This window comes from Micromys minutus (assembly GCF_963924665.1).
Source record: "Micromys minutus genome assembly, chromosome: 10".
In the NCBI taxonomy this organism is placed as follows: domain Eukaryota; kingdom Metazoa; phylum Chordata; class Mammalia; order Rodentia; family Muridae; genus Micromys; species Micromys minutus.
Window position 1 is genome coordinate 64,163,355 of NC_137979.1, and position 27,483 is coordinate 64,190,837.

The 27,483-nt window shown below is 51.3% G+C and overlaps 1 protein-coding gene across 1 annotated transcript in view; it reads left to right on the forward strand.

The window, feature by feature from the left end:
• Positions 1-280: 280 nt before the first annotated feature.
• The window catches only part of ENPP7 (ectonucleotide pyrophosphatase/phosphodiesterase 7), a gene marked incomplete at both ends in the record, with an annotated part of 34,109 nt that continues 6,906 nt past the window's right edge, over positions 281-27,483 (forward strand). Inside the window, 6 exons of the mRNA XM_080922485.1 lie at positions 281-524; positions 829-974; positions 2,266-2,892; positions 3,580-3,799; positions 4,012-4,085; positions 9,475-9,630. Coding sequence (XP_080778611.1) covers positions 281-524; positions 829-974; positions 2,266-2,892; positions 3,580-3,799; positions 4,012-4,085; positions 9,475-9,630 — 1,467 coding nt within the window. The remainder of the gene's footprint in view (positions 525-828; positions 975-2,265; positions 2,893-3,579; positions 3,800-4,011; positions 4,086-9,474; positions 9,631-27,483) is intronic.

Below are 27,483 nucleotides of genomic sequence, written 5' to 3' on the forward strand. Positions count from 1 at the left end.
GCAGACTGGGGTTATGGGAGGATAGTTCCAGATGAAAGTCTACCTTCTAGGCTCTGGGCCCAAAGGGCCCCTCCAAGGGAAGGACGCTGAAGAATAGAAGTTACAAGAGGAACCAGAGGCCTCTGCTAGAGATAGAAACCACCCCAGCATCTCACAGCCCTCGTGTGCAAAGTCTAGGCTGGTAACCGCCCATCTCAGGATACACAGGATAAGAGGCCTGGGACTTTGCTCCACTCCTGGCCCGAGCTGTCTGTTCCATCTGCTCGTCTGAGAGCCGGTCATGGGGCACACGGCTGTCCTCCTCTCTGTGGCTCTGGCCCTCCTCCTAGCTTGTGGAACTGGGGCCCCCGTCCAAGGGCAGCGTAAGCTACTCCTCGTGTCCTTTGATGGCTTCCGCTGGAACTATGACCATGACGTGGAAACCCCTAACCTGGACTCCATGGCTCAGGAAGGAGTAAAAGCTCGGTACATGACTCCTGCCTTTGTGACCATGACTAGCCCCTGCCACTTTACACTGGTCACCGGTGAGTGTCAGCCTCGGAATGGGGCTTGGGGATAGGAGGGGCCTAAGATATCTGGTGGCAGAGGGGAGGCACCCTAGTCAAGGGCTGGAGGTCATTGCTCTGAGGAGACCCTCCGAGTAAGATCAAGAGCCAGACGAGGTACTTTTAGATGTCCTCCGTTGGTGGCACCCGGTCAAGGACTTGTTCCACAGCTGTCCCAAGGGAATGGTGTGCCACTGGGCTTCCCAGTGACTGTGAGCTCACAAGTCCCTTCCCTCGGCTTGCTCCACACATGCCCTTCCCCTTCCTCTGCTCTCCTACTCAGGCAAATACATCGAGAACCATGGGGTGGTCCACAACATGTTCTATAATACCACCAACAAGGTGAGGCTGCCCTACCACGCCACACTCGGTATCCAGAGGTGGTGGGACAACGGCAGCATACCTATCTGGATCACAGCCCAGAGGCAGGTAAGATGGCCCGCCATGACCAAGTGAGGTTATGCACAGGCATCCTGGCCTCCCAGCATAGAAAGCTGCTGGGGAGGGGCTGATGAGGACCCTGCAGGCAGCCATCGGGGCTCAGCTGTGGCCTGGGGCCTGCATGTCCTGGACGTCCTCTGTTCTGTCAAAGAAAGGGAGACCAGGGCTTAGGATGGAGCTGGGTTGGCAAAGTGCTTGCCTGGCATGTGTGAAACTCTGGGTTCTCGCCTCAGTCCCGGAGAAAGTGGGGTGTGGTGGCTCACACTTGCAGCCCAGAACTTGGGGAGTGGAGGCAGGAGGATCGGAAGTTCAAAGTCATGCTTGGCTACATAGAGAGTCTGAGGCCAGTCTGGGATATGCAAGATCCTATCAAGAAAGAAGAGAAAAGGAAATGGGGAAAGGGAGAAGGGAGGAGGGAGGAGGGAGGAGGGAAGAGGAAAGTGGAGAGGACGCCCTCAGGCCCTTTGGCACTAGAGAAGAGGTTTGTGTTCACACAGGGTAGTTAACTGAGTAGGTAAGGAAATGCTGGGGAAATGCCTTCAGCTCTTTCCAGTTCCGCCACTGGGCAGCTGGACACAAAGAGCTGAAGATTAAACAGAAGATGGGGTGCAGTGTTGAGACCAGGAATGGCCCCCATTTGTGTTGCCCTAGGGCAATGTGAAGCTTTTAAAGTAAGAGGTTTCCCCCCCCCAAAAAAAAGAAGAAGAAGGGTTTCTGGTAGGCAAGAGCCACCTCAACCCATACACACACACACACACACACACACACACACACACACACACACACACACACTTCCACTTCCACTGGGACACTCGGTCCTCAGCTCCAGTTCCAATGTGAGAACTCAGCCTCCCCTGACACTCCATCTATTGGAGAAAATGGGGGAAGTGGTCAGAAACTGGACAGGAACCACAGGCTCGTGTGAACAAGGGATTGGAAGGATAGCTACAACAGGCAGCAAGGGTTTATGGGAAGATGGCAGGTTTGCGGGACAAAGTAGACAAGGAAAAAGACAGTGAAGGGAGGCCAGAGGACAGCTGTACCCCAAGTCGAGGGTGCTGAAGGGCACAGCATGTGAAGACACTTCCCGTGTAGCCTCGGTTAGTGCTTGCAGACACTGTCTTCCAGATGAATCCTGCCCCGATCTGAGAGATAGGATCCGCCTCCTACAAAAGGCCTCAAGGAGTGCGAGACAGCTCAGACAGAGAAGCAGGCAGGCTCTGGTGAGGGGGCAAGGCAGGATGAGGAGACCTGGACCTCACACCCCCTCATTCTGCAGGGCTTAAAAACCGGCTCCTTCTTCTACCCCGGCGGGAACGTCACCTACCAAGGAGAGGCCGTGACGATGAGCCGGAAGGAAGGCGTCTTACACAATTACAAGAACGAGACGGAGTGGAAGGCAAATGTGGACACGGTGATGAAATGGTTCACGGAGGAGGACGTGGCCCTGGTCACTCTCTACTTTGGGGAGCCAGACTCCACTGGCCACAAGTATGGCCCTGAGTCCCAGGAAAGGAAGAACATGGTGAAACAGGTAGACAGGACGGTGGGCTACCTCCGGGACAGCATCAAGCGTCACCACCTCACGGACACCCTCAACCTGATCATCACGTCGGACCACGGCATGACAACCGTCAACAAGAGGGCCGGCGACCTGGTCGAGTTCCACAAGTTCCCCAACTTCACCTTCCGGGACATCGAGTTCGAGCTCTTGGACTATGGGCCCAATGGGATGCTGATCCCCAAGGAAGGGATGATGGAGAAGGTATACAGTGTCCTCAAGGACGCCCATCCCAGGCTGCATGTGTACAAGAAGGAGGACTTCCCGAAGACCTTCCACTACGCCAACAACCCCAGGATCACCTCCCTGCTCATGTACAGTGACCTCGGCTATGTCATCCACGGGGTCAGTGGGCTGCTGCGTCCTGTGGGTGGCCCCCTGTTCTACCTAGTCCCTGGTGTGATATGTCAGTCACCTGAGAGACACACTCAGGAGTACAACAGGAGTGTGTGTGTGTGTGTGTGTGTGTGTGTGTGTGTGAGTGACGTGTGTGGGGTGTGTAGGGTGTGTGGGGTGTGAGTGTGGGGGGTTGGGTGTGTGTATGTGTGTAGTGTGTGTGTGTGTGTGTGTGCGTGTGTGTGTGTGTGGTGTACGTGAGTATACACGTGTGTGTTTGAGGGGGAGAGAGAGAGAAAGAGAGAGTGTTTAGTAGAATATGAGACGCACAGGCTCAAGGGTGGCACAGATCAAGGGGGTGGGGAAAGGACAGGAAATAGAGATCACACCAGACCAGGAATCCTAGGAGAAATAATACCTATGGACAGGAACCCCAAACCATGGTCTCAGGCTGACACCTACACCTCTGTCATGGGATCTCCACGTGGTCCACAGTTAGTCACCGAGGTTCCACCTTTGGGGTCTCAGAATTAATAGGCGTCTAGAACCCCTCTCACCACAAGATGCAAACGTTTCCTAAGGTCATCCTCCAATGGGGGTGCCAACCCATGGGGAGGCTGGGGAAGGCTGAGAGAGGAACTATGGCCACCAAGGCCTCATTAATGACCCAGAAGCTTTGTCTCTCCCTTCCTCCAGAGAGTGAATGTCCAGTTCAACAATGGTGAGCATGGCTTTAACAACCAAGAAATGGACATGAAGACCATCTTCCGGGCAGTGGGTCCCAGCTTCAAGGCAGGCTTGGAGGTGGAGCCCTTTGAGAGCATCCATGTGTACGAGCTCATGTGCCAACTGCTGGGCATTGTGCCCGAACCCAACGACGGGGATCCCAGAGTCCTGCAGCCCATGCTCCTATCAGGTGAGGCAGGGATGCCCCTCCCCTTGAGCCCGTGCTGGTGTGAACACACATGTGAGCTTGCGAGCCTTCAACCAGGTCACTGCACACACCCCCAGGGCGTTGTTGAGAGAGAAGTCTAGGGGCTCACAGGGACAGCAGGGGGGACCCCCATCCTCCTTTAACCTGATCCAATCCTCTCCTCTTCTCTCACTTGGACTTTCTGTCTCCCCTAGGGTCTGCTCCCCTGCTCAGCAGTCAACACTTGGTGGGGGTGTTGATGGGGATCCTAACCGGTCTGGTCAAGGTCGTATAGTGCCCCACCACTTAATCCAGTTCAGAGGCCCAGAAGGCGGAGGAGGCTCAAAAGATGAAGCCTGTCAAAGGATGAGACTCTGCTTCCTGCCTGAAGTTCCCTCCCTACAGGGCACCTCCCAGATCCTCATCCTTCCCCTCCCCCACCTCACCGGCTCCTACCGGCTGCGCAGGAGCCAGAGCACAGCTTCTGGATACTGAGCTGGTGACTCCACCCAGCCTGGAAGCCAGAGAAACACTCCTGAGGGCCCTTCAAGAGCAGGCACGGAGGACGTCTCTGCAGACAGACCATCAAACCCCTGCAACAATAATACCCCCCCATGCCTCCCTAGCCTCTACCCAGAGCCACCCGCTCCTTCCTGCCCACATCCAGCGCTCCAGTGCAGACCTCGAACCTCACACTGGTTTGAGACCTGTGGGGCTGGCTGGTTCTGGAATGCACCGGGAGCCAGTCTCGCTCTGAGGACATCCCAGAATGACAAGATCAGCCTGTGCAGTCACAACCCTTGGCCAGAGCAGAAGAAGGTCATTGTACTCTACCAGAAACATAAAACAGAAGCTTACTCAAGGCTGTGCTGGTGGGCCTGGGGCTCAGAGACATGCAGTGAACTTGACGGCCCAGGCTGGGCTGTGGTTCTGGTGTAGAGCCATTGACTGACCACATGCACAGGGTCCTTGGCTTTTCCTCAGGACCAGGGAAGTGGGGGGCAGGGAGCAGGGAAGTAGGAAGGAAGGAAGGAAGGAAGGAAGGAAGGAAGGAAGGAAGGAAGGAAGAAAAGATGGCCCTAGCTCTGGTGTTTGTCACTTAGGAAACACAAGAAGTGAGACTGCTCACCCAGCCCACTTCCATCACCATGGAGATGGCTGCTGAGAGAGGATGTCCTCAGGCAGGGGCAGGTGAGGGCTGCATCTGGGGTCACTGAACTTGAAAGCAGCCTCCCTGGGGAGGTGTACCTGAGGTGAGAGGCTGAGAGACAGCCTTGCCCAGCACAAGGTGGGAGCATGGAACTCCAGGCGCTCTGGGCTTGGCAAGATCCTGTAAGTGAAAGAAGCCAGTGGTCTAAGAGGCTATGTGCAAACCCCCTGTGTGCAAACCATCCATGTGCAAGAGAGGATGCTTTGTGCAGGTTGTGGGTAGAGTATGATCTGACCTGAGACAGAAGCACAAAAACCAATGAGGGAGACAGGCCAATCCAGGGGTCCAGACAAGACACTCAAACAAGCGAGGATAAAGGTGCTCTGAGGTTATAGCTGAGGACAACACCTTCAGGAGGCTAAGCATTCAACATTGGGGCAGATCGTAGGTGCAGAGGATAAGAAAGGACAAATAAAGGCTAGCCTGGGGTTGGAGCTCATAAGGGGCAGAGGCTCAATGTAAAAATGCTGGGGAGGGTCAGGGGACCCAGGTTGTTTTGGTCCAGATCTATCTCCCATGCCTGTAGGGCATCCATTTGAAACCATAGCAAGACTTTGTACCCTGGAGCCTTACACTCAGTGTGTGGCTTGGGCTGGCAGTCTACACATGTCAGCCATGGGACCAGATTAGAGTCACTTGCCAGAAGACAAAGACAAGAAGAAATGAGGAGACCAGTCTCTCATAAAGAAGACGAGACCGGCACACAGGTGCAAGGGGAATCAGGAATGCTAGATCTAGAAGGGACCCCAAGGATCTTTTCCCCCACTCCTTCTTAGCAGTAAGGATACTGAAGCCAGCTTGCCCTCGGCTGACTAGTCCCTGGACACTAGTGACAGACCTAAGTCTACAGTCTGGCATTTCTGAACCTGCTTCCAGAGGTTCCGGTCCCCACATAGGCAGGGAGGTGAGGACATTGCACAATGCCACAGTAGGCAAAACACACCCACAGCCTTGTTCTTCTGCAGGCTAGGGTGTGGGCACCAGACACCGAGGCACAAACACTCAGGCAAGAAGACTGAAGCAAGATCGATTAGGCAATTTATGCTCACCAGGGACGTTTTCCCTTGGGAGATGGTCAGCAAAACCACTCACTGGATAAAAAGAAAGAAGCACGGGCCCTGAATAGTTAGCATCTGCCCCTTCTTGAGGCATAAATTCTCCCTTGCCAACATGAGGCCGCTTCAGGGAAGCAGACCCTGCTCAGAAATGAGCACTGTGATCCCTGCCCCACACAGGCCAGTGTCTTTCCAACACCTACACACTTGCCACTGGGAAAGGAATGTCACCTTGCACACACAGCCCTCTGCTGCCTCTGGACAGTCTGACTCTCAAAGAACAGGAGGCTGGGGCTCCTCTCTTTCCTGGGGTCTGTGCCCTCCAGGCCCCTTCTCACTCACCCCCACAGGCTCACACTTGAGAACTATGGGATTAAGTTACCAAAACAAAACAAAAATCCCAAACAAATCTTACGTTTTGGTGCATCTGTGATTCTGGATTGAGCAGAATTCACCGCTCTCCTGGGGTGCGTACTGCTAGTGGGGCCTTGGTCTAGAACCTTGGTAACCATCCCCCAAAGCAGCATGCATGTGTCCTACAGGATCACCACCCCAGAGAGGCGGCTCCCAGTTGACTCACCTCTGACCTCATCTCTGTCACCTTCCCCAGACCTGTCTCCCCTGTGCCAAACCAAGAGGCCTGTCTTTCCAAGTTTTTAGATGCTGTCTCTTGGCTGCAAACAAGCTATTGAACTCTGGGCTAGACAAGCATAGGCCCGGCCTCCCCAGCGTACCAACCCTCACCTCCCACCTTAGGACACTGTCAGTTCTTCAGTGGCCGTGATAGAGTTGGCAATAAGGCGAGCTGCCCAGCTTTGCCACTCTAAACCAGCTGTAAGCCGGTCCTCAATCTCCTCCCTCCCACCAAACCCTCTCTGGAAACCGTGCTGTCCCCTGTGGCCACATGGGGACATCTGGAGCCCTGTAGGGCTGAACCTGGACACGGCAGAGTACTGGGCAGTGGAGGGTGCTCTGGCCTTCCGAGAGACTATTCAGGGCATCTGCCGCCTTGGGATTCTCACATTGGGCAGGAGAGGGTGCTTTCCAGCTAAGCACCCTGGGGAAAAGGCACAAGTCCCATTGGCAACACCCAGACTTTGAAACAGTTACAGGAGGCACTCTGGGGAGGAGGACTCGGAGGGGTGTATCATAAATAGCTAAGTCCTTAAGACAGCGGCCAAACACAGCAGAAGCAGTTCCTTCTTGCTGGGGGTAGGCCCCCTTTGGCTGGCCGGCTGGTCCTGGCTCAAGGGTGGGCTTCGCCCTAGAAGGGAAATGAATGAGGAGACCCTTTGTGAGCTGACAGGGAGCTAGTGCGGTCTGTGGACCACAGCGCTCAGCAAAAACATACAAGGTGAGAAGCGCAAACACAGTCAGGGCAACTGACTCCGGTTCAGGGCTGGGTGGCCGGGGCCTGCAGAGGGAGGCCTATCCATCCTCCATATTGAGAGCTATGCTTGGGTAGTACAAGCCTGGCCTCCAATGGGCGAGCTCCCCCAGGCCTGGCTTCCTGTCTGGAGCCGATTCCCTGCATAAGGACTGCTGACCACCGTCCAGTGAAAGGCGGTGCCCTACACTTGCGGTACCCAAGGCTGTACCCAGCACAGTGCAGACAGGGGGTCGTCACCATCCTGCTGCAGAGGGGCTGTGACGGCCAGGCCCAGCTCCCTCTAGAATGACTCCCACAATGACGATACCAGATATACTCCTCAGGTGACAGACTGTCTGAGGGGGACCTGCCCCCCCCCCCACCTCCTGCTCATGGCTTTAAGTTGTGCGCCTGGGACCTGGCCCACCTGCTCCATAAAACTCCCTGCCCAGATGCCTGGAACTGGACCAGCCCGAGAATTACATAGGCTTCTAACCCCACATCAAATAGATCTCTAGATAAGACTATCCCACACCCACCTCTATTGCCAGCACACACACACAACACACACATACATGCACGCATACACATATGCACACACATGCACACATACTCACAGGCACACATGCACACACAGGCACACACACCAGCCCCAACACTATGGCTGGCTTCAGCCCCCCTCCCCCATCACAGGCTTCACTTCAGACTCCCTGGGAACCTGCCCCACCTGGTGGAGATCAGGTAGAGTTGACACCCCAGTTTCTTACTTCAGATGCCAGGTGACCTGAGGGTTCCTCTCTGCAGAGCTGAGCTTCCCCTGTGGGAAACAGGGCTGAGGTACATATGGAATCACCCAGAAAACAGCCAACTCTCTTGCCAATAGTCATTGGCTTTGCAGCTCTGGGCAAGTTACCTCTGGGTCTTAACTCCCTCGTCTGTAAAATCAGGGATTGTAACCCAGTGAGGCAGCCCATTCCTATAATCCTTAACTCTCAGGAGGCTGAGGCAGGAGAATTGTAAGTTTGAAACCGACCTGATCAGCATAGCAAGCAAGCCTCTTGGTGGCCTGGGTACTTTAGAACTAGAGTTTACAAATAAATATGTTTCCCAAGAGACAGGATGACAGACGCCAAAACCCTGAGAAAGCTCCCACCTCCAGAGATCTCCTTCGAGTGCATTTGTTCAGAAGCAAAAAGTAGAAGGTAGCCAGGAATGGTGGTGCATGCTTTTAATCACAGCAAATGGGGGTCAGAGGCAAAAAGATCTCTGTGACTTCAAGGCCAGCCTGGTCTACATAGTGAGTTCCAGGACAACCAGGGTTTGTCCTGGGTTCAAAAAGTAAAAAATAAGATGGAATACATTTGACATTGACCTCTGGCTTCCATATGCGTGTGCACACGCAATTCATCAATTTGAAGCAAGGGTTCACCATGTAGCCTTGGCTGTCCTGGAACTCACAGAGATCTACCTGCCTCTGCCTCCCAATTGCTGGGATTAAAAAATGTTTATTTTAATTATTGTTTAGTTATCGCCAGTCCTGGCAATAAATAACTTTAAGTAGAAAAAAACGGAGTGAATTTAAAATACGATTTTGACTACGTAACAGAGCAGGCACGTTCCTGCCTCCTCGTCTGTCATCTGGGAAGCCAGCGCAGGAAGCTCTGCAGGGAGACACTTAGCCTCCCCAGGGCCAGCATCCAACGTGTCCCGAAGCGCCCATGGAGATGCTCCATCACCCTGGGCTATCCTGGCTGCCTCAAACTGAAGCCAGCACGTTCCCAAAACACTGCGTGGGAAGTCTCTCTGCACAAATTTCCGAGTATCACTGACCCAGCTCAGACTGCACAAACCCTATGGAAACAAAGCCATGCCCCGCATCCCGCACCCACAGGGACATGCCTGGACAGAGGTAACAGCATGCCACCCTTTCACTGACTGGCCTGTGAGCCGGAAGCAGCATGTGAAACATTCTGGGACCCACTTGTGTGGTCCGCGCGTAAGGATACAGAAAGCCCCCCTTTGTCAGGAGGTCCCACCCCTTCAGAGTTGGTTCTACGATGCCGGCTGTCGCCAGGAGGTGGAGCTCCTGGGCTCCTTAACGCTAGGAAAGCCTTTCCCAGGCAGCTTCTGCAGTGGGCGAGAGCCACCTCAGCTACCGCAGCTCTGGTTGCTCAGCCTCAGCCTCCGGGATATCGGCAGGGTACGGCCAAGTGAACGAGGCGGTTTAGAGAGAAGAACCGGGATGCTGAGGCCCAGTCATCATTCCCCTCAGGGAAACCCCCAGCTTCCCCACGCTCAGCACCCAGGAAGCCAGGGAGAGCGAAAACGGGGCGCACAGTACACACCCACGGGCACACAAACACACCTCTGAATCCAAGTGTGGGTGGGTCTGGGAATCTGTATGTCCAGGTTCTTCGCGTTCAGGACCCCACAGTCTAGAATGAATGGATGGTGGGTGGAAATCAGTCTCACCCAACTTCTGGCCGTTAAACCTGATAAAGACAAGCATCTCTGAGTTCCATCCGAGTGGGACCTGCCCAGCCCCTCCCTAGAAGTGCTGCTACGATAGAGCTGAGCCCTTTCCACAAAACCAGCTAAGACAGCGGCTTAGAATAGCACCCATCGACCTCCGTTTCTAATTCTGGTGGGGACCCAGTAGGAGGATATGCAGGTTCCTAAACGGGACTGCCCACCTTGTGATAACCTCGACCTACGGTTAACGGACAGACCGGTGTATGACCAGCAAAAGGGACATCAGGTGCCTACACACACAATCACACACACACACACACAAGCACAAGCCTGCCACTTCCCGACGAATAACGAATAACCTTAGTTATTAGCACTTGGGATTGCAAATGATCCCCAGGGGTGTGTCTAAAGCACCCTGTTTATCCCGGTTCTGGGGACGTGGCTCCCCTCCCCCACATCGCCGGTCTGGATGTGCAGCTCCCCTCCCCACGCTTGGCCGCAGCAGCTCTCGGTGGCGCCGGGTTGGAGGAGCATCTGTTGCCATGGTAACCCGAGCCTGTTCCCGCGCCTGGGGCTGGACCACTACATTCGGAAGTGAGCTGAGCCCAGAGCTGGAGCAAGGTTTGGAAGCAGATGCAATTCAGGAATCCCGCACGCACTGCACTTCACGGCTCACACCACTACATACACCTTCTTATCCCACGCACACACTGGGCACGGAAATACACGCAAAGAACGCTCGATACTGTCTCCTAGCACTGACAGTCTCACAAGTTGGGCTCGACACATTCTAGCCACACAAGCTGGCCACCACCACACACTCCCACGCCTATTGCAAGCCAAATCTCGACGTCCCAGAATGCACTCTGGGAACATCCCCAGGGTCTGGTGGCAGACGAACAGGGTTGCACACCTGGGTCTGTAAATGTGCAGTAGGCACTCCCCTTGCTGTCCAATTTGACTGTCCCACCTGCTGTGCTTGAACATGGGAGTCACCTCAGCCACCTGGATGCTCTGGGTTATAGCCTGGCACCCTGACACTGGACCCCTAGCATGGTTACAGAAGTCCTGCCTCTCCACCCATCCCCACTGCCACCAGGAAGTGACCCGGCATTTACTTCTCTATCGTCAGTACAAGCAGCAAAGCCTAGGAAAAACGTTCAGTGTCCACCTGGGCATCTCCCCTGTCCCCGTGTGAGTGAGGTGAAAAAGCTTCCTCACAGCCTACCCAGCAAAAAAAAACACACTGGACAGTTCTGACTGAACTCAGGAGGCACGATTCTCCCAAGACAGAAGAATCCTTCAAGAATCCCAGCCGGTCCTCTCCCCCAAGAGCTGAGATCAACTTTTACATTTTACGTATGATAAACCTAGGTCAGAATTTTAATGCGCGCCCGCATGTTCCGCCAGCTAATGAATTCATCAATCACTAGGTGGAAAATGGGTTTCTTAACCACTCAGCACTAGAGGTCACAGGAAGTAATGCTTTTTAAATTTAGATTATGTACATGTTCTCCTTGTAGGCTTGCGCTTGGGTGATTGGCAAATTACTTTTGAATTAAAAAAAAAAAACATTTTATTAATGGAGTTCTGTGAAGTCAGATGTGGTGTCGGGAGTACACTTGTCTTCACGGAACTTAACATGGGAGGCAGGAGAACCAGTTCAAGGTCACCCTCCCCTTCCTACACACAGCTGTAAGGTCAGTCTGATAAACTGAGGCAGTCTACGAGACAAGTAGGTTCCCTGGAAGAAATTAGAGAGGGGCCTGAGGTGAGAGAGAGAAGCCAGAGGGGGTGGGGGCGGGACACACTAGAGAGACAACTCAATAGTATAGAGGACCCAGGCTGGGTGCCCGGGTCCCACACGGCAGCTCACAAACATCTGTATCTCTTCCAGCCTCCCTGGGCATTGCATACATCTAGCGATTGCACACACACATAAAAAATGAGTGAATAACTCTCATCCCCGTGTGGGTTATAATCCCTGCACTCAGGAGACAGAGGCAGGAGGAGCTCTGAGTTCAAGGCCAGCCTGGTCCACAGAGTGAGTTCCAGGACAGCCAGGGCTACACAGGGAAAGCCTGTCTCATAAAGATAAATAAAGAATAAATCTGAAAATATAAAAGGTGCTTACCCCTGAGCTGGAGCCTGTGGACTCACAGACAGACATTACGGATTCTTCCTCTAACACAATTCACGGTTGTCCAGAGGAGATTAGAGCGTGCAGGAAGGGAAGAACCCTGGCCAAGAATGAAAAGAACTGGGCATCAAGAACTGTCAGCAATCACACAAGGGTGGCAACTGGCAAGAGAGAAATATCACAAGAGAAACATGTGGGCCAATTCTCCTTTGCCTGTCCCACATGGGCCAGCAGAAACCTTGTCATCCAACCTTCAAATCCTGCAATGGTAGAACCTGAGAGGAAAGGGGCAAAGGTCAGGGATGACATTCTCATCCCAGAGTCTGGGTTCCCAGGAAGCCAGAGAGGTTTCACCCATGTGATTAACAGCTGCACTGATTTCAGTTGGAAATGACCATGGGCTCTCTCTCTCTCTCTCTCTCTCTCTCTCTCTCTCTCTCTCTGTGTGTGTGTGTGTGTGTGTGTGTGTGTGTGTGTATGCGCGCGCACGTGCGTGTCTTGGCTAAAATGGGCATTTTGTGTATTTTTTGCATTTAGGAAGAACAAGACCTTTGTGATCGCTCAATCACAGAAGCCAATGTAAGAAGCCAGACTGGGTCACCGGAGACAAGAATTCATCACTCAGGCTTCTGAAGGACAGAAAGTCCAAGATGAAGTTGCCAACAGGGCTGGTGTCTGGTCCCCACCTCCACTCCAAGCAGACAGACCAAAAACAAAAAAACAAAAAAGGCTTTTTTCTCCTCATCATCATCCTCCCCCTCCTCCTCCCCCTCCTTCTCTTCCTCCTCCACCTTCCTCCCCCTCTGTGATGGTTTGTACATGCTTGGCCCAGGGAGTGGCACTATTAAGAGGTGTGATCTTGTTGGAGTAGGTGTGTCACTGTGAGTGTGAAATTTAATACCCTAGTCCTAGCTGCCTGGAAGTCAGTCTTCTGACAGCAGCCTTCAGAGGAAGATGTAGAACTCTCAGCTCCTCCTGCACCATGTCTGCCTGGATGCTGCCATGCTCCTGCCTTGATGATAATGGACTGAACCTCTGAACCCGTAAGTCAGCCCCAATTAAATATTTGTCCTTATAAGAGTTGCCTTGGTCATGGTGTCTGTTCACAGCAGTCAAACTCTAACTAAGACACCCTCCTCCTCCTGGGATATATAGTACATGGAGTAGGTTTTAAGACAGAGCCTCGTGTGGCCCGGGCAAGAAGAACTCACCATGTGCTAAGAATAGTCTTAATACTTTGAATTCCTGATGTTCCTACTCCACCCATCCTGGACCTTGTGCATCCTTATTTTAAGGATATATTTACTTTTATTTTATGTGTATGTGTGAGTGCCTGCTTGTCTCATTTAAGTGGTGCAAAATTGTGGTGGTAGAAACAGCCAAGAGCCCACATCCTGATCTGAAAGCAGAAAACAGAGAGGCATGCTGGGAGTGGTCTTTTGCAATCTCAAAGCCCACCCCTAATGACACATCTCCTCCAACAAGGTCACACCCCGCAATCCTTCCAAACTTCTCTAAAACTGGGGACTAAGTGTTTAAACGCATGAACTTTGGAAGTCATTCTCATCCAGACACCGTACTGCACACACTGCCTATGTGCCCAAGCCTGCAAAGGCCAGATGGCCTTTGATGCCCAGGAACTGAATTACAGGCAGCTTTGGGCTAAACTTGGAAGTGACTAAACTTGAGTCCTCTGCAAGAGCAGCAAGTGCTTCTAATAACAGCTGAGCCATCCCTCCAGTCCACTCCATATCTGTTCACAGGGGTTTGGATCCCCGTCCAAAAGAGGGATCCCTTACATCCTGATTTCTTACTATGTCCCTAACTGTGTTCCACTGGGGACTGAGTCCTAGCAAGAGTTTTGAAAGCTCAGTGTTTCCCCACACGAGTTTCCTGGGATGGGAGACGGAGTGGTTCATGGACTCTTCTCCATCGCAGGCTAACAACACAGGTGTCCAGAGGCTGCCTTAGTGCTCACAGTTGGGTAGTTCCTGAAAACTCATGATTGCCATGTGGTAGGGGCTCTGGAAAGCAGCCTGTCTATTTTGGTTGTCTTACTGAGGCACACTAGCAAAGGAACAGCGTGGTTGTGCGAAGAGGTTAGTAGGCCCACGCCATGTGGCCAGCATAACACTGGTTTGTCTGGTTTTTTTCCATGGTTAACATTCGGATGTGGATCCATGGTCCTGCCGACACGCCTGCTCTGATGGCTGATCTTCATCTTCAACTTGACTGGGTTTAGAATGAGCTAAGAGGCTCCCCACTTCTGGACAGATATGTGCAGGTGTTTAAATCAGCAAGGAAGATCCATGAACGCAGGTCGTAGGTGACCATACTGTGGGCTGGAGTCTTGAACTGAATCAAAAAATGGAAAGTAAGCTAAACACCAGCTTCCTGACTAAGGATGCAAAGTGACCAGCATGGTCTCTCCCCTCCCCCCCTCCCCCTCAGTGTGTGTGTGTGTGTGTGTGTGTGTGTGTGTGTGTCTGTATGTGTGTCTGTGTGTGTCTGTGTGTGTGTGTCTGTGTCTGTCTGTGTCTGTGTGTGTCTGTGTGTATGTGTGTGTGTCTGTCTGTCTGGGTGTGTCTGTGTGTGTGTCTGTGTGTGTGTGTGTCTCTGTGTGTGTCTGTGTGTGTCTGTGTGTGTGTGTCTGTGTGTGTCTGTGTGTGTCTGTGTCTGTGTGTGTCTGTGTGTGTCTGTGTGTGTGTGTGTCTGTGTGTGTCTGTCTGTCTGTGTGTGTCTGTGTGTGTGTGTCTGTGTGTGTGTCTGTGTGTGTCTGTGTGTGTGTCTGTGTATGTCTGTGTGTGTGTGTCTGTGTGTGTCTGTGTGTGTGTGTCTGTGTATGTCTGTGTGTGTCTGTGTGTGTCTGTGTGTGTCTGTGTGTATGTGTCTGTGTGTGTCTGTGTGTGTGTGTGTCTGTCTGTCTGTCTGTCTGTGTGTGTCTGTGTGTGTGTGTCTGTGTGTGTCTGTGTGTGTCTGTGTGTGTGTGTCTGTGTGTGTCTGTGTGTGTGTGTGTCAGTCTGTCTGTCTGTGTGTGTCTGTGTGTGTGTGTCTGTGTGTGTGTCTGTGTGTGTCTGTGTGTGTCTGTGTGTGTGTGTCTGTGTGTGTCTGTGTGTGTGTGTGTGTCTGTCTGTCTGTCTGTGTGTGTGTCTGTGTGTGTCTGTGTGTGTCTGTGTGTGTGTGTCTGTGTGTGTCTGTGTGTGTCTGTGTGTGTGTCTGTGTGTGTCTGTGTGTGTGTGTGTCTGTCTGTCTGTCTGTCTGTGTGTGTCTGTGCATGCGCACTCAAGCTTCCTGACTGGGGATATGTGACCAGCCTCCATCTCTCTGCGTCTTGACTGAGGATGCCATGTTTCAGAGCCATGAACTGCGAGAGGAGGCCCTGCTAAGTTCCATCTAAAGGCTTGAAGCCCCAGAGACCCTGAAGAGACAATTGGAGCTTTGCCTGCTCCTGGTACCAGGCCCCTGTCACCCCCATATCTGCAGCACCTCTATAGAGAGATTTATGGCCATCAGTCACATAAGGACAACCTATGTCCCAAGCCCTTCCACGTGTAGATGAGGCATCCCTAACATCTCAGACCAAGACAATAGGAACAGAGATGTGACCACAGGTCAAGTAGGCTCAAAGCAGAATTCTCCATGCTAATGAGGTTCATAGAGCATGCCAATAACCTTTCCTTCCCAGACACTCCTCCCTGCAAAAGGTATATAACCTCAGGCCCACCCTTAGAAGTAGAGTATGGTTTTACGCATCCACTTTCCTCCATGGTAATAAACTTTAAAACCGTGGACTGCCTCTTTTCATGGAGATCCACTGTGGTGAGCACTGGAGCCCTTCACCTACAGAGCCACCATCCAATCTCCCATAGAAGGCCTCTCTATGCCACCAGCCACAACCGCTACCAAGCCTGCCACCACCAAGCCAAGGACTAGCATCCCCATGGGACTAGCCGGAGCTCCCCTCTTGCCTCCCTCCCCCACCCACCCTGGGCTAGACTCTGTCCCCAGTCCGTGTCCTGCCCCACCTCCCACCCCGCAACTAGTTCTATGCACTTCTGCGAGTCCGAGAGGTGCCTGATGTCCAAGAGTCTAAGAACCCCATGACCTCGACCTTATCACAGGCCCGGGGACACTGGGGACACTCCCCCAACCAGCTCCGGCTTTGCCACCCCTGGACTGGTGCCTTGGGACTTCCCTATGGCTGGGCACCCGCCCTGCAGCAGTATGGAATAAGCGCAGTCAGATGCCCTATGTTCTGCCTCCCCAAGTAATGCTCAATAGTGGAGAGGACACTGGCCCATGACTCTACACCATGTGAAGGTAGGCTGCACCATACACATGTGAAGGTAGGCTGCACCATACACATGTGAAGGTAGGTTGTACCATACACATGTGAAGGTAGGCTGCACCATACACATGTGAAGGTAGGCTGCACCATCCCTTTATGATCTCAACACATAAGCTGGATTCATGTTTACAAGATGCTTCTACCAAGGGAATATATGTTACTTTTATTTATATGAAAGCAGTGTCTTAACTATATATATATATATATATATATATATATATATGTATGTATGTATGTACATTGCTGTTAGATTATTTCTCATCATTATGTAGAAGCTACACCCATAAAGTCTCACCAGCGTGACTGTGTAAATGTGAGCTGAACAAGAACAACACCCACAGACGTGCCAAAGAGGACAGGGAAACCCCACGAGGCCTCCGCCCTTCACAAAGAGCCACAGGCGAGGGAGGGGCACTCGGAGTGGGAGAAACAGTCTCCAACAGAGACTATCCAGAACCAAGTGGTCAGCCCTAAAAACACACACGAGTAGTGTTACACAAACCGAACAGGTTACGTTTAGGAGTGTGTGTGTGTGTGTGTGTGTGTGTGTGTGTGTGTAGTACATAAATGCATGTTACCATTTTGTAAAAGGCCATGAATTTTTTTTTAAGCCAAGAGAAGGGTATATGGGAGAATTTAGAGGAGGAAAAGGAAGCAGGAAATGGTGTACTTAAACTATAATCTCAAAAATTAAAGAAAAACATTTTAATTTTTAAAGAAGCTGGAGGGGTGGGCTCAACACTAGCTGCTCTAGCAGAGAGCCAGGGTCTGGCTCCCAGAACTCACTTGGTGGCTCACAACCACCCATAACTCCATTTCAGGGGAACCATCGCCCTCATCTGACCTCCGCGGGCACTGAACACAGGCAGTGCCCGTACATATATGTAAGCAAGTACATACATAGAATGAAAATAAATGTTGTGAAAAGGTGAAGTATATATTTTAGCATGAGTATAGAACATATATATATATGTGGGAAATTCAGTGCATAGAAATATTTTAAAATCTCATACGTAAACACATTAAAATGTAACCATGATTCTACTGTGTGCATATGTCATACGTGTACGTGTCAGCACAGATGTGTGCACATGGTGTATGTACCTGTGAGTGTGGGTGTGTGCTCCTGTGTGTGCATATACATGTGCCCGTGCCCATGCATGTGTATGTGGAAACCAGAGGTGGACATCAGGAGCCTCGATCCCTTTCCACGTTTACTTTTCGGAATAATCTCTGGCTGAACCCGAAGTCCCTTGATTTACTAGGCTTGCTGGCCAACGAGCTCCAGGATCAGCCGTCTCCCCAGTACTGAGTGATGTGGGTGCTGGAATCCAAGTCCTGAGGAGCCTGTGTTTCACCAACTGAACCTCCTCCCAGCCTGTTTCTTATGGTGGGCCCGCCTTACGGGTTTTTTGTTTGGTTTGGTTTTTGGTTTTTTGTTTGTTTGTTTTACTCTGCTTTGGTTTTTGAGACACAGACTTGCTCTGTAACCCAGTCTGGCCATCCTCCTGCCTCAGCCTCCTGAGTGTTGAGATGACAGTCATACACGGACCTATCAAGGAAAACACCAGCCCCTGCCACCATATGCAAACTGGCCTTTCACTTGGAAAACTTTGGGAGGAATTCACACCCTAGCCCCACCGCTCCATCCTCGGCCTTGGTTCTCAGCCATTCGCTCCAGTGCCCTCCTTAAACGTCAGTACTTGGCAGCTGTGCGGGCGTTTGCTTGCTCTGTCTAAGGCTCAGCAGGGGTTGTCTTGCCCTGGCTAGGACAGAGCTGAACAGCGAGGGTTTGCCAGCTCAGAAGAGGGCTTCAAGGCGCTTCCGGGGGTGGGGGGAGGGGATGATGCGAGTCAGAGGTGTGTCCTTGTCCTGGCCCTGATGAAACAGACAGGCGATCTGGAATGATGTGAGGCCAGGTCTTAGGAGGACAAGCTGTGTCTTTACAGATCCAACCCACGACCTTTGAGCTGCAGGGTCACCGTCCAAGGGGCTGGTGGAATCAAGGTACCCAGCACTCCGGAAGCCTGCAGGGTAGTCAGAGGTGGGCCTGCCAACTGTGGGAGGGCTTCCCGGAGTGTCTGATCTCTCATTGGTTGGACCAACAGTTTTAATGCTGTCTCATTGGTTGGACAACAGCTTCAGCCCCCACCCTGTTAGGCTAATCCAGGTGGGAAGTGGGGCGTGGAGAAGAAAGCCGACAAAACCAGGATCTCCCTGGGACAGGCTGTTCTCCCTGCATCCCGCCCCATCCAGGGCCCTCTGCAGCTGCTGCTGTCCAGATGTTGGTGGTTTTCTCCCTAAGTGAAACCACAGTGTCCCACCCGCCGCGAACACGCACAAGGAAGGCGAATACCAGTCTGCACTTTGTCAACACAGATCTCCCATCTGGAAGCCAGTCACTCTTCAAGGGCTAGAGAGAGGTGTGTCCTCCCGGTAGGGAAGGGGTGGAGATGCTGGCAAGACAGAGGGGCCTGAGAGCTGCTCCAGGGGCCATGGGTGTGTTGTGTCTCTGTCCATTCCCATTCAGTGCCCCCAATGACACAAACTACCCAGAAGCCATGGTACTAAATGGTACTCGACTCTCAACTAAAAAATATGGTTGGGGCTCAAGAGATGGCTCAGTGATTAAGAGCACTGACCACTCTGGCAGATGACCCAGGTTCCGTTCCCAGCACCCACATCAGCGGTCGCACAACCATCTGTAACGCCAGCTGAAGGGCATCTACAGCCAGTCCACGGGCACCTACATTCATGTGTGCACGCACGTGTGCACACACATGCACATAATCAAAAATGAAGTAAGTATTCTTAAAAGAACGAAATAATACTATGGTGGAGCCTGGGAGACTGGGGTACTTGCCGCAGAACACAAGGACCGGAGTTCGAATCCCCAGACCCCACGTTATTCTCGTTCGCTTTCTGTTGCTATGATAGAATGCTAACCAAACATAACAGAAGAGGAAAGGGTTTATTTTTATCTTGTACTTCCGGGGAGCAATCCGTCACTGTGCTGGCTGGTTATATGTCAACTTGACACGTGCTAAAATCATCTGAGAGGAGGGAGCCTCAATTAAGAAACTTCCTCCAGAAGATCTGGCCATAGGCAAGCTTGTAGGTCATTTTCTTAATTAGTGATTGGTGGAGCAGAGCTCCGCCCATGGTGAATGGAGCCGCCCCTGGGCTGTTAGTTCTGGGTTCTATAAGAAAGTGGACTGAGCAAGCCATGAGGAGCAAACGAGCAGGCAGCACCCCTCCATGGCCTTTGCATCAGCGCCTGCCTCCAGGTTCCTGCCCTGCTTAAGTTCCTGTCCTGATTTCCTTCGGTGGTAGACTGTGATGTGGACGTGTGAGCCAAATAAACTCTTTCATCCTCAAGTTGCTTTTGGTCACGGTGTTTGAGTGACAGCAGTGGTGATCATAATTACGACAGTCGGTGAAGCCGGCAGAGCAGGAACTGAAGCAGAAGCCATGGATTAGCACTGCCTACTGGCTTGCTCAGCTACTTTTCTTATATTGCCGAGGCCCGCCTGCCTAGGGACAGCATCGCCCGTGGTGGGCTGAACCCTCCTATACCAATTAACAATTTTAAAAATGCCCCAGAGACCAATCTGATGGAGGCCCCCTCTACCCAGGTTTGTGTCAAGTTGACAGAACCAACCAGCACACATGTAAAAGCATGCCACCCCACACTCAGAAGGCAGAGACAAGGGATCTGCAGTACAGGCTGTCTAGCTAAACTAGCCAACTGGTGATCTCTGAGTTCAAGAGGCCCTGCCTCCACAAACAAAGTAGCCATGGATCAAGAAGACAATGTCAAATCTAGTCCTCCTCACACATGTGCACACACGTGTACACACATGGAGCATGCGTGTGTAATATTCATGTGTACATATGTGTGCATATATCCATGCATGTGTGTATATGTTCATACATACATGTGGCAGAGAGCCTTCCTCCCACAGACCTTCCCTCCCACTTATCTGTGTCCCAAACATTCTGCCTTTCTCACCACCACAGGGTTCTGGGCTCACCCTCATCCAGGACAGCCAATCAAACGTTCTCTTTCATTGCAGGGATAGAAACCCTCTTTCCAAAGAAGGTCTCAGTCCTGGCTCCTAGGACTCAGTATTGGACATTTTCTTTTAAGGAAGGCAATTCAACCTGCTACCTCCTTTGGCCCCATGACACAAGATCAGCACCCCTCCCTAGCCCCTCCTGTCCCTTTCCTGGCTCAGCTGCTGTCCCACAGCTGCTTAGCACCACGGTCGGCACAACTGGAGGCTGAGGTTGAAGCGATGGACAAACACCATCCCAAGGCAGTGTTTCCTCCTCTGAGACAGAAACCAGCCCTTCGGCTGCCCCCACTGCTCAGCAGCCTGGGTCTGCCTCCTCAAGCAGGACCACTCTCAGATTCTTATTTTCCTCCTTCAATATTTCCCTTTACATACGTTGACGCTGTGTGCACGTGAGGACGGGATCTGTGCACAAACTAATGTTGTGCACATACTAATGTGCATGTGTGGAGGAGAGAGGGCAGCTCTTGGGAGCTGATTCTCTCCTTCCATCATGTGGTCTTGGACCTTAAACTCAGGTGATCAGGCACGATCTGGGCACCTTCACGTCGTAATTATGCTTCCGTTTCAAGTTTCCAGTTTTTTTTTCTTTCTTTTTCTTTTGAGACAGGGTTTTTCTGTGTAGCCCTGGCTGTCCTGGAACTCACTCTGTAGACCAGGCTGGCCTGAAACTCAGAGATCCACCTGCCTCTGCCTCCCCAGTGCTGGGATTAAAGGTGTGAGCCACCACTGCCCAGCAAGTGTCCTAAACATGAATTTCAGAAAAGTTCATCTGTGGCCAGCAAAGTGGGACAGGAAGGAAAGGTGTTTGTCACCAAGCCCAAGGATCTGAGTTCCATCCCTAGGACTCAGGGTGGAAGGAGAGAATTCAGTCCTACAAATTGTCCTCCGACCTCTACACATACACCTCTGGCAAAGAAACAAATAAGCAAGCAAACCAGTGTGAGTTTCTTAATGTTTATTTTAGGGCAGGGGTGTGTTACTAGTTCAGTTTAGTGGTGTTAGAAAAGCATGCCTGAAGCCCTGCACACAATCCCCAGTGCAATTAAAAATAAATAAATAAATAAGCAGGTGTGGTATCACATATAACCCAGCAGTCCAGAAGTACAGGCTCAAAAACTCACAAGTTAAAGTCATCTTTGGTTACACAATGAGTTAGAGAACCTGAACCTGACTAGGGAAGAGAAGAGGGGGGATGTCCCGCCACCAAAAGCACTTGACAGAAAATTCAGATGAGAGGCCAACCATTGGTGGGACTAGGAAGAAAGAGCCTAAAAATGAGACAGACTGCAGGCAGGAGAGATGGCCGGGTGGTTAAGAGCACCGACTGCTCTTCCAAAGGTCCTGAGTTCAATTCCCAGCAACCACATGGAGGCTCACAACCATCTGTAACAGGATCTGATGCCCTCTTCTGGTGTGTCTGAAGACAGCAACAGCCTACTCATATATGAGTTAAGTGGATAAATATTTTTAAAAATAAAAAATTCTATTTAAAAGTCTATTACCTGTCTGTATGAGTTCCTTCCAGCTAACAAATTACAGAAGGGAGCCTGCTTCCTTGCTTTCCAATCTGTCTTTCTTTCTGATTTTTTATTTTTGAGACAGGGTCTCACTACTTAATTCTGGCTGGCCTCCTAGAATTGACTATGTAGACCAGGCTGGCCTCAGACTCACAGGGATCCTTCTGCCTCTGCCTCCCAAATGCTGAGATTAAAGGTGTAGATCGCCAGCTAAATTTTAGGTAGAAAAAGAGCCCAAGTTGGAGGTCACCATTGGTCTCTCCCCTCAGAGTTCAGGAAACCCTGCAGAAGAGGGGGAGGGGGAATTGTGATAGCCATGGGGGGGAGCATGATCTGCAGAGTCAACTAGCAGGGCTCATGGGAGTCCCTGAGCACGCATGGGTCTGTGACAAACTCTCTGCATATAGGTTATGTTGGTTGACTTGGTGTTTTCGTGGGACTCCCAACAATGGAGGTGGGGTGGGGTATCTCTGACTCTTTTTTCTGCTCATGGGACCCCTTCCCTCCCACTGGGTTTCGTTACCCAGGTTTGATGTGAGTGTTCAAGCCTGAGTTCAATTCCCAGCAACCACACGGTGGCTCACAACCATCTGTGATGTGATCTGATACCCTCTTCTGGTGTGTCTGAGGACAGAAAGAATGTACTCACATACAATAAAATTAATTAGTAAATCTTATATTATTTATTTATTCATTTTATTATTATGTACGTCAGAGGCTAGAAGAGTGTCTGACCCCCCTCCCCGCGAGCTGGAGTTATAGACAGTTGTGAGCACCCAGTGTGAGTGCTGGGAACCAAACCTGTGTCCCCCCCACAAGAACTGCAAGATCTCTTAACTGCTGAGCCAGCTCTCTAGCCCCATGCGACATCTAGTTAGTCAAAACCACATCTATCCACACGAGAAGAGAAGAGAGAAGTCACAATGGATTCTGAAACCACTGTCAGCCCAGGAGCATAAGTCCTCTGTCCCTGCACCGTTCCCACAAGCCCGTGGCCCTGTGTGTGGAATGGGTTTCTGTGCAGCCAGCAGAACACGGACCACAGGGAGATGCTTCATCAGTGTGGAGCATCCCCAAAGGATTCCAGAATCACACAGAAACAATGGGAATACTTTCAGGAGGAGACAAGGCCCAATAGCAGCATCATAGGGGCTGTATATCTGTAGTTCACATGTTAACATTATGACTCATAACAGTAGCAAAGTTACAGTTACAAAATAGCAATGGGGCTGGAGAGACAGCTCAGTGGTTAGAGCACTGTCTGCCCTTCCAGAGGTCCTGAGTTCAATTCCCAGCAACCACATGGTGGCTCACAACCATCTGTAATGGGATCCGATGCCCTCTTCTGGTGTGTCTGGAGACAGCTACAGTGTATTCACATACATAAAATAAATTTTTAAAAATTAAAAAAATAGCAATGAAAATAATTTTATGGCTGGGGTTCACCATAACGTGAGGAACCGTATGAAAGGGTTTAAGCATTAGGAAGACTGAGAACCACTATCCTACAAAAAACAAAACAAAACAAAACAAAAAAAACAAAAAAAAAAAAACCACAGCTACTGATAGAAAAATCTATGACTCAAGATGTAGTTAATGATCACGAAGGTAGTGTTCCCAGGGGTCTCCACAAGGCTGCCCTGCATTCCTCCTGGTATTGGACTCTTCACTTGTGAAGGTTTCTCTTTAAGTCTCAGGGTCCAAGCCCTGGGTTCTTTCCCCAGCATTAGAAAAAAATGCTATTTTGTTGTTGTTGTTGCTATTGTTAATTCTTCTTTTTCAATTTTTAAGGATTTTACTTTGTTATTAAATATATATGTATATATAGATATAGATAAATAGATCGATCATGTACCAACAGTGGTGGTGCATGACTTTTAGCCAGCACTCAGGAGGCAGAGGCAGGAGGATCTCTGTGAGTTTGAGGCCAACCTGATCTACGGAGCCAGACTATGTCTCAAAAAGAACTAAATAGCCTAAGTGTCCTCAGTTCCTTTCTCGAGAGCAAAGATGAAGAGCTGGCTTAGCTTAGCACTTGCCGCACACATGAGGAACAGAGTCCCACACAGATGCTGAGTGCGCACCACACCAACCTGTGATTTCAGCCTCAGCGAGCAGAAACAGAAGAGGGATCAACCCCATCAGTAAGCTCTGAGCTTAGCTGAGACACACTGCCTCCGTGAATAAGATGAAAGCGTGATAAACTATGATTCCTGACAGTAGAACCAGGTCTCCACAGGCACACGCGCACACACGCAAATTCGTACACACATGCACGCATGCAAACATGTACACATACATGCAAATATAAAAACATGTACACATATACACACATGTACATGCATACATATCCACTCATGCAAACATGTATGCACACATGCAAATATGCAAACGCGTACGTGCATCTACACATGCACACATGTATGTGCATACATATTCATTCATGCAAACATGTATACATACATGCAAGCATGTATGCACATATACAATACACACATGCAAACATGTATACACATATACAATACACATACACACATGTAAACATGTATGTGTACATACATGTACACACATGCAAATGTGTGCATGAACACATACACATGTGCGACATGAAAACAGACAAAGAAAAAACCATACAAGATCTAAACCTTGAGCTGCAACAGCTGCATTTGTTATAACAGCATTCTCACTCTCCAGGTCCGGGCGTTCTGTCCATCCTTGTGTGAGTCTCTGTGGTGACGGAATCCGAACACAGCTCCCTCACCCAGTGACTCCCTTCCTTCCTTGAGAGAGCCTCCTGTGTAGCGGTGCATGATAAGCAGACATGAGAGGTTTCAAGAGTCTGGAATCTCCTCAGAAAATTACTTTCCAGAACCTGAAGCCACTTACACTCCTGCCCAGGGTGCGTGGGCATCCGCTAACCTTTACCTGGGCCGTTTAAACTTCACTGAGTACCGGAGGGCTTAGGACCACGAATGCACTCTGTCTTGGGATGAAAGCATCCCAGGTTGACCTACAAACCACAGGTTTTTATTGGCCTAGCTTGGGCTCTCGGCTCTGAGCCAGATGTGGGGTGTTAAGGAGATGCCAATGTCCCCTGCTGGGAAGATTCGAGCCCTGATAGGATGGATTTTTAAACCAAGAAAAATTGAAGAATAATATACGAGTTAAATTAAATAAACCAAAAGCTTGGAGATTTTCATGCAGAGGTATTTTCATGCTGGAAAAGGCCCGAGGTAGGTATCCCAGCCAGGAGGGAGGTCATATGCGCCAGGGCAGGGTAACAATTTAAATGGCCCTCCTGGGGGAGGGGAGTCAACTGCCAATCATGTCTGTCACAGCAATAAAAACATAAAAAACTATAAGAATTCTGGTGGTAACCAAATACAAAAAGAAAGCTCAGGGCTGGAGAGATGCTTCAGTGGTTAAGAGCACTGACTGTTCTTCCAGAGGTCCTGAGTTCAATTCCCAGCAACCACATGGTGGCTCACAACCATCTGTAATGAGATCCGATGCCCTCTTCTGGTGTGTCTGAAGACAGCGTACTTATAATTAATAAATAAACAAATAAATAAATAAATTTTTTTTTTAAAGATTCAGGGTGAGACTAAACAAGACCTAGTGAATGTCCTTACAGACACCGTCACTGGTCCATTTTGTCCCAGGACACACTGTCCCCCAGCTAACTGAGACTCCGTACCCCCCAAGTACACACTCAGCGAAACAAGCCCTGCCTTGTCATCTTGCTGGGTGTGTGACTGAGGGAGTTGTATGTTCACTCTTCAGCGATGACACTGCTAAGCCTCGGTCATCTCCACCCAAGACGGATCAATGTCCCACCACCGTGAGCACTGCAGGGAAGAACCTGTCTGGAGGGTGCTCAGTAGTTAGAGCTGGGGAGGGTGCTCAGTAGTTAGAGCTGGGGAGGGTGCTCAGTAGCTAGAGCTGGGGAGGGTGCTCAGTAGTTAGTGCTGGGGAGGGTGCTCAGTAGTTAGTGCTGGGGAGGGTGCTCAGTAGTTAGTACTGGGGAGGGTGCTCAGTAGTTAGTACTGGGGAGGGTGCTCAGTAGTTAGTGCTGGGGAGGGTGCTCAGTAGTTAGTGCTGGGGAGGGTGCTCAGTAGTTAGAGCTGCTGGGGAGGGTGCTCAGTAGTTAGAGCTGGGGAGGGTGCTCAGTAGTTAGTGCTGGGGAGGGTGCTCAGTAGTTAGAGCTGGGGAGGGTGCTCAGTAGTTAGTACTGGGGAGGGTGCTCAGTAGTTAGTGCTGGGGAGGGTGCTCAGTAGTTAGAGCTGGGGAGGGTGCTCAGTAGTTAGTACTGGGGAGGGTGCTCAGTAGTTAGAGCTGGGGAGGGTGCTCAGTAGCTAGAGCTGGGGAGGGTGCTCAGTAGTTAGTGCTGGGGAGGGTGCTCAGTAGCTAGAGCTGGGGAGGGTGCTCAGTAGTTAGTGCTGGGGAGGGTGCTCAGTAGTTAGTGCTGGGGAGGGTGCTCAGTAGCTAGAGCTGGGGAGGGTGCTCAGTAGTTAGTACTGGGGAGGGTGCTCAGTAGTTAGTGCTGGGGAGGGTGCTCAGTAGTTAGAGCTGGGGAGGGTGCTCAGTAGTTAGTACTGGGGAGGGTGCTCAGTAGCTAGAGCTGCTGGGGAGGGTGCTCAGTAGTTAGTGCTGGGGAGGGTGCTCAGTAGTTAGAGCTGGGGAGGGTGCTCAGTAGTTAGAGCTGGGGAGGGTGCTCAGTAGTTAGAGCTGGGGAGGGTGCTCAGTAGCTAGAGCTGGGGAGGGTGCTCAGTAGTTAGTGCTGGGGAGGGTGCTCAGTAGCTAGAGCTGGGGAGGGTGCTCAGTAGTTAGTGCTGGGGAGGGTGCTCAGTAGTTAGTGCTGGGGAGGGTGCTCAGTAGCTAGAGCTGGGGAGGGTGCTCAGTAGTTAGTGCTGGGGAGGGTGCTCAGTAGTTAGAGCTGCTGGGGAGGGTGCTCAGTAGTTAGAGCTGGGGAGGGTGCTCAGTAGTTAGAGCTGGGGAGGGTGCTCAGTAGCTAGAGCTGGGGAGGGTGCTCAGTAGTTAGTGCTGGGGAGGGTGCTCAGTAGTTAGAGCTGGGGAGGGTGCTCGGTAGTTAGAGCTGGGGAGGGTGCTCAGTAGTTAGAGCTGGGGAGGGTGCTCAGTAGTTAGAGCTGGGGAGGGTGCTCAGTAGTTAGTGCTGGGGAGGGTGCTCAGTAGCTAGAGCTGGGGAGGGTGCTCAGTAGTTAGTGCTGGGGAGGGTGCTCAGTAGTTAGAGCTGCTGGGGAGGGTGCTCAGTAGTTAGTACTGGGGAGGGTGCTCAGTAGTTAGTGCTGGGGAGGGTGCTCAGTAGTTAGTGCTGGGGAGGGTGCTCAGTAGTTAGAGCTGGGGAGGGTGCTCAGTAACTAGAGCTGCTGGGGAGGGTGCTCAGTAGTTAGAGCTGGGGAGGGTGCTCAGTAGTTAGAGCTGGGGAGGGTGCTCAGTAGTTAGTACTGGGGAGGGTGCTCAGTAGTTAGAGCTGGGG